This window comes from Plasmodium coatneyi, chromosome 10 (genome assembly GCF_001680005.1).
Source record: "Plasmodium coatneyi strain Hackeri chromosome 10, complete sequence".
NCBI classification, from domain to species: domain Eukaryota; phylum Apicomplexa; class Aconoidasida; order Haemosporida; family Plasmodiidae; genus Plasmodium; species Plasmodium coatneyi.
In genome coordinates this window covers 451,667-466,596 of record NC_033565.1, presented here as the reverse complement: position 1 = coordinate 466,596, position 14,930 = coordinate 451,667, and the positions used below count along the sequence as shown (strand labels likewise).

The window sequence follows — 14,930 nt, the reverse complement described above, 5'->3', positions numbered from 1 at the left end:
GTGGTTTCTTCCTGTTGACGTTTTGGGTAGACCGTTTACCGATGCACTTTGAATGTAGATACAACCTTCTTAGAGGAACTTTTTCTCGTCATGCGCTTTGAACTCTCGGATTCTTTCTTTAGCAGATGTGCTTTCATGACAGACGCGCCTTTCTACTAGATGCATCTTCCCCACGTTGCTCTCTTTTCGAATCCACCTTACTGTGGAGACGCGGCCTGATTTGCTTCCGAGAAGTATGTCCTCTTCCAAAAGTTGCGGATCCGACGGGTCAACTATTTTCCGAAGCTTATTTTTACAGAATTGTTTCGAACACAGATGAATATTTATATGTTTAGATCTTATTCAGCCAGGCAGAATAGCCCTTGCACGTTGTGCATCTCATACCACCAAAGGGGGGTACGCTCCACGGATACGATGCGATGCGACTGAAATGAGATTCAGAATTCAGAGAAGCAGAAGGTTTCACAATAAATGCTGCCAAAATTTACTTTCATTAATTGGTAATCCTTTACATTATTTTTTTATATTACTTCGAAGCGCAAATATAATGACGCCTCCCTTTTTTGAAACCTTTTAAAAACTTAAGCAACTGCCCCATTGTGGGTTCTACGATGAGGCGCACGTATTCACATCGATCCTGTGAACCATTTTGCCAATTTTTTTTTTTTTTCTTCTAGTCTTTAGCTTTAGCAACACTGACTTTTTGATTAAAAAAGTAAAAATTCGCCTGAACAACATGAACAGAAAAAAAAAAAAAAAAAAAAAAAAAAGGTAAAATCCTTACTAAAGCAAATTCGATCGTTATCAGAATTGTACTCACCCCTAAATGGGGTGAACATCATTTTCCGTTATTAGCACAACACGTGGTGGCACTCATGCAGATGCAAGTGTGAATCTATAAGCGATTAGCACCATGGTGCTCGTAATTTTTCCTGATTTCCCGTTTTCCCTTTTCCCAATTTTTATGGAAATCCCTTTTATCTTCACACTTTCACGAATATCCATCCTGCGATAAACTCACCTACGCCATGCACTTCAAGTAATGAATCAAAATGCTTGCTGCAACGTAGACGTTTAAAGAGTTGGTCATTTCGTGCATGGGCAAACTTATCCTACAAAAAAGGGAGGGGGGGACAAAATTCGCCAACATGTAAAATTAATTCACAAATGAAACGATTTGCAAAAGGCATATCATCGTGGATTTCCACAGCTGCGACTTTTCACGTGCGCGCAATTTTTATGTTACGGTTTTGCGAAGCTCAACACGTCCGCGTGCGGGCCAGTGGATTCATTTCCCAAAATGAGACACACCCCCTTCCCTTGTTCACTTGTCTCTTTTAAAATGTGGACTGGATTCACCCCATTGGTATGTGCCACAATTGGAAGCAACTTATGTGCATCACAGAATTGTCTTAGTTCTACATATGAGCCGAATAGATAAGGAATTTGAAAATGCGATCCGTTGGTCATTTCGATAACTTTGTGGTTAAATGGATCCACTGTGTTGTGAACGTAAAAGAGATAATCAACACCCATGGAGTAGGCTGTGTTTAATATTTTCCCCAAGTTGTATGCATATCGTATTCTATCAAAAGCTAGCAAAAATTTAATGGGTTCTTTTGCTGGAACCGACTTTGGTAATTTCACTACAGCTACAGCATCGTTTCTCGCTTCTTTGTTAACTTTTAGGGAGTCACGAAAAATGTAATTTATCGTGTCGATGTCTGCATAATACAGTTTGGAGCATTTGCTTTTAAAATGGTCCAACAGATTTTTGCTGTTTGATAAAATAACTTCAAATGTGAGATTATGGTTACTAGCCAAATGTGTAATAGTTGAGGATTCTTTTACAAAAAAGGAGTTCATTTTTTTTCGGAAGTTCCTTTTTTTCCTTAACCTTATTATGTACTTCATCATTTTGGATCTTTTGGAAATGCTCAGGTATTCATTGTCCCCTTTGGGGGATCTGTCTACATGGCTTGCTCCCCGCAGCACTTCCGTTATGCTTCCCCCCTGTTCGTTGCGGCTTATCCAGTGTGGGGGTGCACACTCACTGTCCTTACATTCGGGGCTGCTTGCATTGTCACTTCTGCGGCTCCCCCCGGAGCTGCTCTCACCCACAGCAGACGAGTGCCGCCTCTCTGGGCGAAACTTCGCTACATCCCCCAGACGGGCAACACATCCCGGATGTGTAAAAAAGCGCTCTGAAAAAAAACATTTATCAGTTGCGCGTTTCCTTATAACAGTTATAAAAGAAAACATTTTAATTAGTAGTTTTAAGAGAGTAGCATCTTCACCATCATCCCCTTTGCCAGTGGTCCATCATTTTGTAAATGCCCTCTCGATGGAGAAAAGGTTACTCCGACGTGCTTTTCAAAATAATATTCGCTTGTCAATGCGCAGTTTAAGGGTAAAAGAAAAAAAAATGTATGCCGTATGGCCAGGAAAATTTTTGATTAATACGCAGTCACAATATCTTCCTATGAAATGCATTATCCGTTGTTGCTTTACACGGTGAGGATAAATACAAAAAATGTCTTAGCACAATTTGTTTTGGCCAACATCGAATTATTCACCTTCGAAAAAATAGTTACATTGTTTGAAGGAGTGTTAAATGTGAAGCAATGAAAAGCGCCTTTTAAATCTTATTCATTTTGTATATCACCGGGTTTGTTCATGAAAAAGAAAAAAAACTCCTGCGCAGTGAAACGCGATTTTTACTGAGAAAAGCTCCGAGAGGGATCGAACTTACAAGCACGCGGGTACAATATGGCAAGCCTTTCTTTTATGAAGAGAAAAAAGGCACGGCGAAAATGAAAATACTAAAATGGTACATGTGATGACTACTAAGTGTGGGAAAAATTTACGAAAATTTCAGCCCTACGAATCACACCTTTACGAACAATTCCGTAGCACAATTTGGCAAAAACGAAAAAGAAAAAACGAAGTCAAAATAAACTGTTACAATCTGTTTTGCCTTCGCACAAACAGAAAAATGTTCCTTTCTCTTTTCCTTCCCTCCCACGCCCGCAGTTTTTTACTGCAAAAGGGACGGAAAATGAAAATAACGAATTAAAGGAGGAACACACACGGGAAAAATAATCGAAGGAAAGATAAACACTTGGCCCCACACTCATTTCTTTCATATCAGAAATGTTACTACGTACCTGTTTACTCTTTTTATCATTTGGCCTGAATTTTATTTTCGCATTTAAATCGAGTACCCCCCTATTGCCAAGTCTATTTTTAAACGCTTCACTGAGTTTGCAAGCCAATGGGCATAACGGTGTGTGCAAGAATAGAAGGAATTTTTCGTTGTATGGAGTTCCGAAGAAAAAAAGTTCGCATCGAAGAACAAGAAGAAGGAAAGTCGCGTGGATGAAGAAGAACCCCGCCAAGTTATACAGGGTAAGTGTTTCAAAGGGGGCCAACTAGGTGTGGGCATGGCTGAAAATGTGTATATGTACGCATTCATGTGTATGAATATACACACCTGTATGGAAGCCTTTTTATCGCCTCATCCCCGTTTACCTCTGTTCTTATCTACAATACATACTCGTAAAAGCGGTTGTCTTGCGCTTTTAACATATGATTAACGAAAAATTGTATACGCAAAAAAGGACCAGCACGAATTGAACGAAACGTTCGTTATGCGAATGCGCTACTTTATGTGGAAAAGAAGGTTTTTTTTTTTTCCCCTCGCTTCTGCCGTTTTTACACACACGTTCATGACACCACTTTTTGAGGCATGTTTTCCGAGTTGCGTCGCTTCACGTTGTAGATGAAAATCCGGTTGACATTTTCCTAATTTGTCTGCGTTATAATTTACCTGGCTAGCTATTTTTCCATTTTTTTTTTTTTTTTTTTTTTTTTTTTTGCGCGCAGACTAGCTCCTACGACATGGATGAAATAATGCGGTACACTGACAGGAAACTGACGGCACACTACACAACGAGAGATAGCTGGCTAAACCTGCCCCCAACAACCCTAATTAACGATTTTTTTTTGTTTAGAGAAATAAGAAATTGAAAGGGGAAGATTTTTTTTGAAGTGCCTATTTTCAATTCGGGTTGCACGCACACATCTGTATGTATATGTGTACATATATATATTTAAATATATTTATATACTCACACGCATGCACACGCGCATGCGCACACACAGGTGGTGTAGACCCATCGTGGGAGCAAATTGGCCGTATAGTTTCTAATTTTTTTACGCCTTTGCCGAGGTATGTATAAATATATACCGTGCCTCGCGTGGACTCATTAGCATGCCTTTAAAGGGTGACCATATGTGCGAAATTGAAAAAAAACAGGCAAAAAAATTCTGGCAATTTGTTCTACTTAACCAGAAAGGGAAGGAAAAAGTGAATAATTGATGACGTGAGAAGGAAACAAAATTCACGAAAATGTTTACAACCCACGTTTTCCTATAGTGATTGTTACTGTTACTTCAATTGTTGTTGTTGTTGTTTTTTATTTTTTTTATTTTCCTGTTTATGACTCTTTTTGTAGCAAATTAAAAAACAGCTATTTTTTGCGTGCGTTATGTTTTTTCAATTTTCACGCCTGCGTAAATTTTCGTTTAAAATTTAAGGGGTAGTCGAGTCGCTGCTGCGTCATATGTGTGCACAAATGAAGTGTTGTTTACAACATGTTTAACAGAACTTTCTTCTTAACTCCTCTTATACACCTGTTGAGGGGTAAATGTGTACAATTGTGCGCGTATTTGTAAGCAATTTGAAAAAAAAAAAAACGGTTTAAAAAAAAGAAAAAAGCTATCTCATATTTTACGCAGCAATTTGGAAACAAGTTTGCAACATTTTGTGTCAGCAACTTGCGTTAGCAATTCACGCTAATAATTCACACTAATAATTCACGATAAAAACTCATGTTAATAATTTAAGTCAGTAACTCCAATAACTTACGTCATAATTTATGTTAATTTTTTTTTTTTTTTTTTTTTTTTACCCGGGTTAACACTTTTCCGTCGTGAACAACATCACAGGTCTTCCCCTTTTAATAATTAATTTCGTGAAAAACTCTACCACTTCGCAAAAAGATATTTTTCATTTATCGCGTTTCAAGTTTAGATGTACTCCATATTTTGAAAGAAGGGAAGCCGCCTTTGTACACACTGTGTTGTTTTTACTTCGCCTAGTTTACGTAACATCGTTTAATTTTTTCCGCTGTTTTTTCCGTTATTTTCCCCGCTACCTTCCCCGTTGTTTTTTTTCCCCACGTGGATTAGAAAAAACACAGTTGTATGTGTGTATTGCGCTATTTGCCCATTTAACACCTCACGTAGAACAAAAAGAAAAAACACGAAACGGCAGTTTCGCCAGAATTTCTCGCCCCCCACGTAGAAGGTAAAAGTTCGCATCTGTTCCTTTAAAATTGGACTAACAGCTTAATTTTTGCCACCGCACTTCGTAATAACATACACATGTGTGTGCGTTATGGGCGTTATTTAAGGAACGGCAAAAATAGTCGTAACAGTTACGCGGCGTTCCCCGTGTATATGCGTAGAGATATTTCCACACAGCCCTTTTCTCTTCAATTAATTTCCTTTTTTAGCGAATCCTCCCCGAAGGTCACCCGCCTTTGGCATCTTAGGCCCCCATCCGTGCCATTAACGAGGAGTGGTTAATCCACCCTGTCGCCATAGCTGCGCAAAAGTTGAACCAAACGGAAAGCACACACATAAGTGTATATATATATACATATACGTATACCCACTCGTATATGCTCAAACACACCGTGTAATCGCCTCACACCCGCGAAAATGTGCTCGACGAACCAAAAACTAGCCTGTTGCTCTGGAGACAATGTCTTCGATTCCCAGGGAAATGAAAATGATTCGTACCCACAAATGGTGAACAAACAATTGCCACCGAAAGTGTTGGAGCCAATTGTACAAAATAAAATTGTTGAAGTGCCCAAGGAAGTGTATCTGGAAAAAATTGTGGAGGTGCCCCAAATCAAAACAGTCGAAAGGATAGTGGAGCAAATCAGGCCAGTTATTAAATACAAAAATGTGTACAAAACGAAGACAGTATATGTTGAAAAGATAAAAAATGTGGATAAGATTATATATGAAGAAAAAATTGTGGAAGTCCCACAAATAAAAACGGTTGAAAAAATTGTTGAAGTGCCAGTTTACGTTGACAGGGAAAGAATCATAACCGTGCCGAAGTACATGGTCGTAGAGAAAGTAATCCCCGTTTTGAAAACTACCAAAAAGGAAAGCGTCATGGAAATCCCAGAAGTTAACTGCCCCAATATTGACATTACTCAGGAGGTGGAAAGTAAGGGGGAAATTCAGATAGAGGATTTGAAAGAAAACCAGACAATTAACGTTATCCAAGAAAAAGATATTCAACTCCTGAACGAGCTAAGCATCCAGAAGATGCATTCCAGTGCAACACTCAATGCTGAAGGTGATCAGGACACCACCGTGGATACCATCCAGAATGAGAATTTTTGCTCAACCGTCAGCTGCAAATTCTTGCCCACGTATGATAACTTCCCAAAAATGCAATATTCCATGTGTAATGGATTTCCCGAAAGGGAAAAAAGGTTCTCAAGCATAAGCATATACAAATCCAAGGATGAGGGGTTCCCCAAAATTAGGATTTCCAAGACGCCTTCGATTATTCAGAGGAACTGCTACTGCAACTACGCCTGAGGGAAGGGCGCATCTGCCATTTGTGCACAAGCCGCGCATAAACCGCGTATATACGGTGTAGAAGTTGTGAAGGGGCTTTTGAGGACCTATTTATAAGTCTTTATTACCGCTTCTTATTCTTCTTTTTTAATCGACCGACGCTGATGTCCCCTCCGCTGGAGTCGAACGGCGCGCTGCAAATGCACATAAAATGCGCACATATACAACTTATATTTAAAAAGAAATATACTCAAATGTGTTAACTTTTTTAACTGGAAATTTGTTATTCCCTCTTTGCGACGATTTATCTTCATTTGGCGCCTTCGCCCGATCGACTTTTTTCCATTTTGCCTTTTCCTTCCCCCCTTTTTTTTTTTGTGCCGTATTTGTCCACCTTTGTTACATATGTGTGTAAAGTAAAAAAGTTTGAATTCTTTCCTACATTTTTAAATCATATGCGTAGAGATAAAGGTCTAATGATGTTACTTTAATGAGAACACATTTCCTTCTTATCATCACGTAATTTTCTTTTTTTTTTCTTACATAATGTTTTGATTCGTTTGGGACTTTCCGCCTATACGCTCCATTTTTAAAACATCATGTCAACTTTTTTTTTTTTTTTTTTTTTTTTTAATCCCTTTTGCAAGCGTATCATTATGGGTATAATTTCGCCTCCTTTTATTTACCTGTTGAATGTTCGCATATTATTGTGTCGTAATTTATTTTGCCTTAAAAATGTGTACCATTTAAGACAACTAAAGGAATGAATAAATATGTAAAACTTTGAATAATCCTAATCATGCTTCTTTTTTTATTGCTCTTTTTCTTTTCAAAATTAACTAATGTTTTGTAATTATAATGCTTTTTAAGGAGTAACTTTTTTTTTTCTTCTTGCTAATGTGCCATTTGGGGGGGTTTATAATGACGAGGCAATCGTGGGGCGCCTTTGCAAATGGAGCGAAAGGAATATCGTAAGGATGAATTTGTCTAAACTATTTCACCTATTGGAAATTTCTTTTTATCTGTATGTACAGAAGTACAGTTGCTCCCCCACATGGTCATTTTGCTGATAAGCCGGTGTTCTGTGTATGCGCCTTTTCGTCCTGTTCTGTATGTACACCATTTCTAGGGAAGCGCCTCTTCTTCGTTAGCTATATCTAACATCACACCCTTTTTGCTTAAATAAATGTGCAAATTTTCACGAAAGGGAGAAATGGCTCAAAAAAAAATGTGTGGGTAAAGGAAAAATGGTCCATTATTAGGATGCCAAACGGTGAAACGGCTTTTACTAATTATAAAGAAGCGTCCTTAAGGCCAAGTGAAAAGGAACTTCCTCAAATTGGGAAGTAAAAGAGAGAAAAATTCTGTTCTTTTGAGGGAGCGCAATTTTGACGAAAATTAATTAGGAAAATCTTTATATATATGTGATGTTATGCGATTTTTTTTTTTTTTTTTTCTGTCTTTACAACTTTCATCTAGGACAAAGGCGGACAGAACGGAGGTATCCCCACATTATCGTCCAAAATGACCACGTCTACATCGAAGAAAATAGGTCCTTATGAGGTTATAAAATCTATCGGGCGGGGGTCATTTGGAATTGTCACGGCAGTAAGGAACGACCAGGGGGAAATGTACGTGCTTTGAGGGGTTACCCTTGTAGGGAAGTGCCATATGTTTGGCTAGCGGAATTGAACGTGCTTCGTCTGTTAAGCGGGGCGAGTGATGGTTTTCATGTAAAGATGAGCTCCGTTCAGGACGTGTAGCCTCAGCTAGTGCACGTTTACACATAAACATATTTTCGCGCCTTCGTGTGCACACTCCCGCTCAGTTTCGTCGTTAAACAGCTGGACATGTCCTGCATGAATCACAAGGAGAAAATGAACGTCGTGAACGAGCTGCGAGTACGCATTTGAAAGGACGCGGGGAGGAACGAGCGCGTGAATGCACATCGATCTGTTAAATGGGGGATGTTGCTCATCCGAATTTGTATAACTTGATCATGCGTTACTTTATCATATTTTTTTTTTTTTTTTTTTTTTTTTTTTTTCTCTCCCCCTTTGCTTTTGTCCAAGGCATTAATCGAGGTGTCCGTGCACCCATTCATCGTGCGATATAAAGAAGCGTTCCTGGAGGACAATATTTTGTACGTCGCTATGGACTTCTGCTCCAGTAAGGCCTTTTTTTCTTTACAGACTTTTTTAACATTACTGTGAGTGAATATTTGCAATTTCTTTATGGTGATTAACGCCTGACCCACTTTTTTCTTTTTTTTTATTTTCACGAAATGTAGAAGGAGATTTGAGTAAATACATAAAAAGGTGTAAAAAAACAAACACGTTGATTCCCGAGAGGAAAATAAAAAGATGGCTCTTACAGATAATTACTGCGATCAAATTCATGCACGACAGGAAGCTTATACATAGGGGTAAGTAAGCGCTTCACTCTTCGCTTACATGAGCGAAATGCTTGTCCAAATTATGAAAAAAAAAAAAAAAAAATCGCCGCTTACGTTATGCAGCTTACCTTTTTACTCATGTCAACATTCCTCTGCTTGGCATAATGGTACTCCCTTTTCAGACGCTTCACTGTCTACGCATAAAATAACTTCCCTCCTTCCCCCTTTCTGTTAAGACTTAAAATGCAACAATATATTTCTGGATGATGAAGAGAGGGCTAAGGTGGGCGACTTTGGGCTCGCCAAAATTTTGGAGAACACAGATCAAACATGTACATTGTGTGGGACCATTGGGTACATGGCTCCGGAAATTTGCAGGGTGGGTCCCCTTCGCTTTTTCGTTTGTTTTGTTTCCCTTCACGTAGCGTGGACGTTTTATCATTCGACAGTTCGTCAATTGAGGTGTTACCCCCAATTTTGTATCCCCCTTCTGCGCCGCTGTCATCCCAGAACGCGGCTTACAGCTTCCCCGCGGACATCTGGTCCCTTGGCGTGATACTGTACGAGCTCATGTCCCTCCGGCACCCCTTCAAGTCGGAGCATTCCAACATGCTATCGACAGCCCAGAAGATTTGCGAAGAGGAGGTGAGCGCAGCGGGGAGGCAAAACGGAAAAAATTTCCACAAAAATGGCGTAAATATGGCACAATATTGCAATAACGTTGCCCCTTATGACAAACTTACCAACCTCGGTGGCAACAAAAATGCAACAAGACCACCCACTTTTAAAACCTTGCCCCGCAGCCAGAGCCCCTGCCAACGAGCTACTCGAACGACCTGATACACTTGTGCCACTGGATGTTAAAAAAGAACTCCGAGGATAGGCCCACGTCGTGTGATATTATCGCGTCCGATTATTTGCAGGTGCGGTGAAGTGCTCCCGCGTTGAGCAAACTTAAAATTGGGGTTGCACTCTACAGCGGAAAAAAAAAAATTCTTTTCTATTTCACAGACGGAGGCACATTTACTAAAAAAAGAGATATTAAGCAGAAAAGGAAGGGCGAAGTAGTTTTCCAGAGAATCGCCACATCTGTATGACACTCATTGGAGACCTTTTCACCCCATGGTGAAGGGGAACATGTGAACAAATCGTTTGAGGTGTCCACCCCTGTTAAAAAGGCATAATGTGGCTGCCCCTTGTTAAAGGAGCTGCATCGCGCGAAGCAAGTGTTGCTCCTTCTGATATTCGTGCAACCCATTCCAGTGGTAATACGAAACAGAAATGGTGTAAAAATTTAAATTCGAGAGGATCCACATTTTATACTTGGTATTGCAGTTTTGTTTCATTGTGTAGTGCACAGTGTCTGTGGCGTCTCCCCCTTTGGTGAGCATCAAGACGTAGTGTGTCCTACCATTAAACTCGATGGCGACATTTTTCTGCTGACCATTATTGCACAGCTTAACGTATACATCCAGAGGGATTTTTTCGTTCGTTACGTATTCATAGATTGCATTGCCGTAGTGTTTCCTCAACATGTGGAATATGACACTCTGGTTAAAGTAGTAATTTTGGCCCTCCTTTTTGAGCATAAATTTATTTTTAAAAAAAAGGGTTAGGTAGCTTATCTGGTGGGATAAATGGGAAAAGTCGTAAAGTACTTTGCTTGAAAAGGAGTAGTGAACATATTTCTTCTCAAAATTTAGAATGGCCAGATCGATCGTCTCTGTCCTTTCTTCACCTACATTTTTTATGAATCGATTCAGCACTATGTCCCATCCTAACAAGGTGTAGTAAATTTTATGCGTTGTGGAATTTTTAAATTTTATCTTATCCTTTTTTTTTTTTAAAAAATTGACGTAAAACTTCATCAGGGGGATGTTAAACAGGCCAACAATGGACGACACGAAAAAGAAGTTGCAAACGTCGGAAATGTGTTTCGTATCTTCTGTGTCCCCACTTAAAATGTAATGCTTGCAAAAGGTATATAAGTACATATTCTGGTCAGTCAGTTCTACCAACGTTAGCAATTTGAGGAAGCTGTCGAATAGGCCTCTTTTGCAAATGTGGGGGAAGTCGAGGTCGGCCCTTCTGAAAGAGCTAACCAAATGGGACACCAATTCGAAGTGAACAATTTTAGAATAGTACATCGTGTTGATGAGTTGGGAAGAGAGTACAATATCGTTTGGAATCAACTTACTTGGTGATGCCCCCTTTTTTGCCACTTCAAAATAATAATTCAAAAAACGTTGTACGCCCTTTTCACTTATCACTCCACATTTAGTTACTGAGTAAAAAAAATTAGCTAGCTGGCCCAGTTGCACACCGTCTAATAGGTCATAATTTAAATTCTCCAATACTTGCGTCATCAGATTTATTTTGTAAGTAACTATTTGGTGATATTTCAAATTGTACAGCTCTTCGTAGTGATAAGCGATGGTGGAATTTTCTCCACATCGGATCACTTGGTTGCTCTTACATTTCAATGTTTTAATGTTGTCTCCATAATTGTGGGTATCAGAGTGCAGATAGAGGAAGTTCAATTTTTGGAGCCCCTTTCTCCTGTGCAGATTGAAGAAAAAATGGAAAAATTCTGCGCAACAGTTTAGTATTAACAAATAGTTGCTTGTTGTGTATAGCCAGAGGCAGTTCATCAGATGCCCCATCGAAAGTTTAAAGACAAATATATAGCACGTGCTAATGTTTAGCAGGTTGTATTCGCGGCAAAATATATCATGTACTGCTATACTGGGGGGATGTTTCTCAGACACTGAACTGTCATATTGTCGATCCTTTTGTTCCATTTTGCAGGCATGTTTGTTTGCTTTCCCCCTCAAGAGATCGCCATCCAGGGGGTGAAGGCTGCTAATTTGCTTATAAATGTCTAGCCATTTCTGCTGATTGATTCGCATATTTTTTAACATATACGACATTTTCACTAGGTTCATGTGTAAGCTTTTCAATTTGTCATCCCGATCATACACTGTTTTGAAGTTGAGTAAGTTTTTGTTTTGCTCATTTTCTTCTGCTATGCATTGTTCCATGTAGAGGAGTGTCTTTTCTATCCTCCTGTTCTCCGCATGTATTAGATTTTCCTTGGCATTGCTCAGCGTTCTTTTGAAGGCGTTGAAAATAGTTCTATGTGGAAAGAATTTGGGAAACCCCCCCACGCACTGCAGCATTGTTCCTTCTTGGGAGGACTTTGAATGGGAATTACTCTTCAGGGTTGGACAATTCTGCTTCGGGCAGTTTTGGATACCTTCCGATCATCTTATGGTCTTTGAAGTATGTTCTTTGTTCATCCATTTGGGTAGTTCTTTCTGTGTCATTTGGTTCTTCCTATATGGGGTTTTACCATATCCACAGGGCATAAAAAAGTGGGACTGCGTTCAGGCACCCCCCTTACTGGTTTCATATTACCAAGTTGTTAGGTTCCTCCTACACCTTTTTTTTTATTCTTTGCGAGAATCCCTCATCATGGGAAAGGCTTCCCAGTCACCCCTTCGTAGCACGTTTTGCCGTAGCTGCTATGTCCTCCTCAATGTTCGCATGCCTCTAAGTTTGGCACGCTGACCGTCATATAAGAAGTTTCTTCCCTTTGTGGTGAGCATTTTGGTACTTAACGTAGGGTATGTTACTTTATAGTGTTTAACTGCAGATGGGCTACTTCCATTTGTGTGATGAATCTTGGCACATTTTCAGGACTACGTATTACACTGGCCACTTCTTTTTAATGGCACATCTGGTGTTTCCCCCTTTTTGTCAGTGGGCTTTTTATCTTCCGAGCGATTTTGCTCCATGTGGTTTGTTTCTTTCACAGCTTTGCTAATTTCTCTGTATATTTTTGGATTACATTTGGTGATGCGCGGAAGGGTAGTGGGTGTAATATGGTGCTTTCCTTTTACCCCTTTGCTTCTTGAAATGCAATAAACTGTGTCACGACATTTAGCAGAGTGCTCATTGTGTCATGCTGGGAAGAAGAACCGTCGTAAGTACACCTATAAACGGTCGTGCTACATACAAATACGTGGTTAATTTTTTGGGTATTCCCTACACTGTGTAAAATAAAACGCATGACACATATGCATCCCTCTGGCTGCTTCCCAGAGGAGAGCGTTACACATACAGTGACTGCTCCCAATCGTGGTGAGCAATTCGACAGGGACCATCGATGCGTGGAAGATACCTTCATGTGATCCAGTTCATCCCATAACGAATTCACATTTGGATCATTTATACGCATAATTAGCCAGTAGCTAATTTTCCCTTGGTTAGGATTCACCCTCTTGGAGCTTCCCCATTCCCCATGAGGATCTTTACACGAGTTAAAATGGATTAGTTGCACATGCCGCTTGACATGGAAGAAAAAAAAGAAGAACATCATAACCATCGAAAGATGAACCGTACAAAACTCCAAGATGCGAATTTTTTTTTTTATTTTTGCTTTATTCATAGCAGATTATATCAATGTGAAGGGAGCAGATAGTAACCACGGGGAGGGGGAACTGAACAGCGATTTTCTACTCCTACACAAGGCGGACATTACCGCCGTGGTGTTCTCTGGCCATAAGAAGGAGGAAAAGATTGTGCTAAGTGAGGTTTTCCAAAATGAAGGTACACACAATAGAGGTCCAAAGTCAGGGGGGTACATTTTACTAGACGAGCAGATAAACTCGTACGAAATGTTAAGCATTCAGTGCACATTTAAAGTACAGAAAAATTTCGATAAGACAAAGTTGGTCATTCTTTTGGTGAAGCAACTGGAGAAAGAGTGTGTCCACAAGGAGGGTAAAAAATACGCGTGCCAGAACACAGTGCAAGATTTAAAAGAAGATGAAACGTTTATTTTTACGAACGAGTTGGAGGACAATTTAGTCATTTCGAAGGTGTCCTTTTTGTTTGTTAATTTGATACCGTTTGATGGGTACTACACATTTGACCTCTTCATAACAGATGGGAGTAATTTTGTAAAAATCCATTTCTTCAAAATGTACTTGCATTTTTTGAACCACTTACCGATCGTACATTACCCCCTGTGCGAAGAAGGAAACGCCGTAGTTCGGAGCGTCATGAGGAAGGAACTACACAGAAGGGACAAAATGTATACGCATAAACACGTGATACAAAATTACAAGGATTATTACTCTCTTCCTATAATTCGGAAAGGAAGCGTAATTTGTGGAAGGAGTAAACCGAAGAGGGTAAATCCAATTATGCCCATGGCACTTATCACTTTGTTATTTTTCCTCTTTTTAATCCATATGTATTTTATTTTCCCCCATTTGAAGTACAACATGAAGAATATGAACACGAGTTATTTTAACTACGGTTTTTTGTTTTCCTTTGTGTGTGTAATGATTTTGTTTATTTTGTATGATTTGTTTTTTAACCTCCTTCAAATGCTTTATATTTTCCCCGTTGTGTTTTCCGTTTTTTTGGTATTTTTTTACAAAGCTTTGAATGCATTGCGTGAGTACAGGAAAGGCGCTTCCTGAGCGGACAACTTCACGCGGTGAGGAAAAGCAGAAAAAAAAAAAAAAAAAAGCCTTGCACACATTGTACATTTTACAATTTTAAATTAACCCGACTTACCGCTACTCCGTTGGCCTTTTTCGCAAATACGGGGAACTTTCCAACATGGGTTCCTCCTACTTTACCTGCGACGTTATTTTCCCATTTTTGCACTTTTGCAAAACGCGTTTATTCGTTATCAGAAAGAGGTTTAACTTTTTCACTTAACGTTTTAATTATACAAAAGCAGTTCGTCCACGCACGTAAACGGATCGCTTCATTAATAAACACAAATAGAAGGTGAGTAACTGGCGGAAATGAAAAGGGGTGGTTAACAAACAACGACCCGTGCGCGTGT

At 39.5% G+C, this 14,930-nt stretch overlaps 6 protein-coding genes across 6 annotated transcripts; 4 read left to right on the top strand and 2 right to left on the bottom strand.

Moving 5' to 3' along the window:
- Positions 1 to 1,021: 1,021 nt before the first annotated feature.
- Positions 1,022 to 2,262, bottom strand: PCOAH_00029050 (Uncharacterized protein; the record flags this gene model as incomplete). The annotated part of the gene is made up of 2 exons (XM_020059707.1): positions 1,022 to 1,112; positions 1,247 to 2,262. 2 exons carry the CDS (start codon positions 2,260 to 2,262, stop codon positions 1,022 to 1,024), a joined length of 1,107 nt encoding a protein of 368 aa, XP_019915202.1.
- Positions 2,263 to 2,792: 530 nt separating this feature from the next.
- PCOAH_00029040 (Uncharacterized protein) lies at positions 2,793 to 4,090 on the top strand (the record flags this gene model as incomplete). Its single annotated transcript, XM_020059706.1, has 2 exons — positions 2,793 to 3,408; positions 3,886 to 4,090. 2 exons carry the CDS (start codon positions 3,154 to 3,156, stop codon positions 4,027 to 4,029), a joined length of 399 nt encoding a protein of 132 aa, XP_019915299.1.
- A 1,697-nt stretch (positions 4,091 to 5,787) lies between these two features.
- Positions 5,788 to 6,690, top strand: PCOAH_00029030 (Uncharacterized protein; the record flags this gene model as incomplete). Its single annotated transcript, XM_020059705.1, has 1 exon — positions 5,788 to 6,690. The coding sequence occupies one exon, from the start codon at positions 5,788 to 5,790 to the stop codon at positions 6,688 to 6,690; it is 903 nt and encodes a 300-aa protein (XP_019915312.1).
- A 1,394-nt stretch (positions 6,691 to 8,084) lies between these two features.
- Positions 8,085 to 10,132, top strand: PCOAH_00029020 (Serine/threonine-protein kinase Nek1; the record flags this gene model as incomplete). The annotated part of the gene is made up of 8 exons (XM_020059704.1): positions 8,085 to 8,300; positions 8,498 to 8,570; positions 8,742 to 8,838; positions 8,960 to 9,094; positions 9,301 to 9,443; positions 9,575 to 9,709; positions 9,868 to 9,987; positions 10,076 to 10,132. The coding sequence occupies 8 exons, from the start codon at positions 8,194 to 8,196 to the stop codon at positions 10,130 to 10,132; spliced, it is 867 nt and encodes a 288-aa protein (XP_019915405.1).
- Positions 10,133 to 10,263: 131 nt separating this feature from the next.
- On the bottom strand, positions 10,264 to 12,367 carry PCOAH_00029010 (Uncharacterized protein; the record flags this gene model as incomplete). Its single annotated transcript, XM_020059703.1, has 2 exons — positions 10,264 to 12,199; positions 12,279 to 12,367. 2 exons carry the CDS (start codon positions 12,365 to 12,367, stop codon positions 10,264 to 10,266), a joined length of 2,025 nt encoding a protein of 674 aa, XP_019915501.1.
- Positions 12,368 to 13,479: 1,112 nt separating this feature from the next.
- Positions 13,480 to 14,556, top strand: PCOAH_00029000 (Uncharacterized protein; the record flags this gene model as incomplete). Its single annotated transcript, XM_020059702.1, has 1 exon — positions 13,480 to 14,556. One exon carries the CDS (start codon positions 13,480 to 13,482, stop codon positions 14,554 to 14,556), a length of 1,077 nt encoding a protein of 358 aa, XP_019915254.1.
- Positions 14,557 to 14,930: the final 374 nt, after the last annotated feature.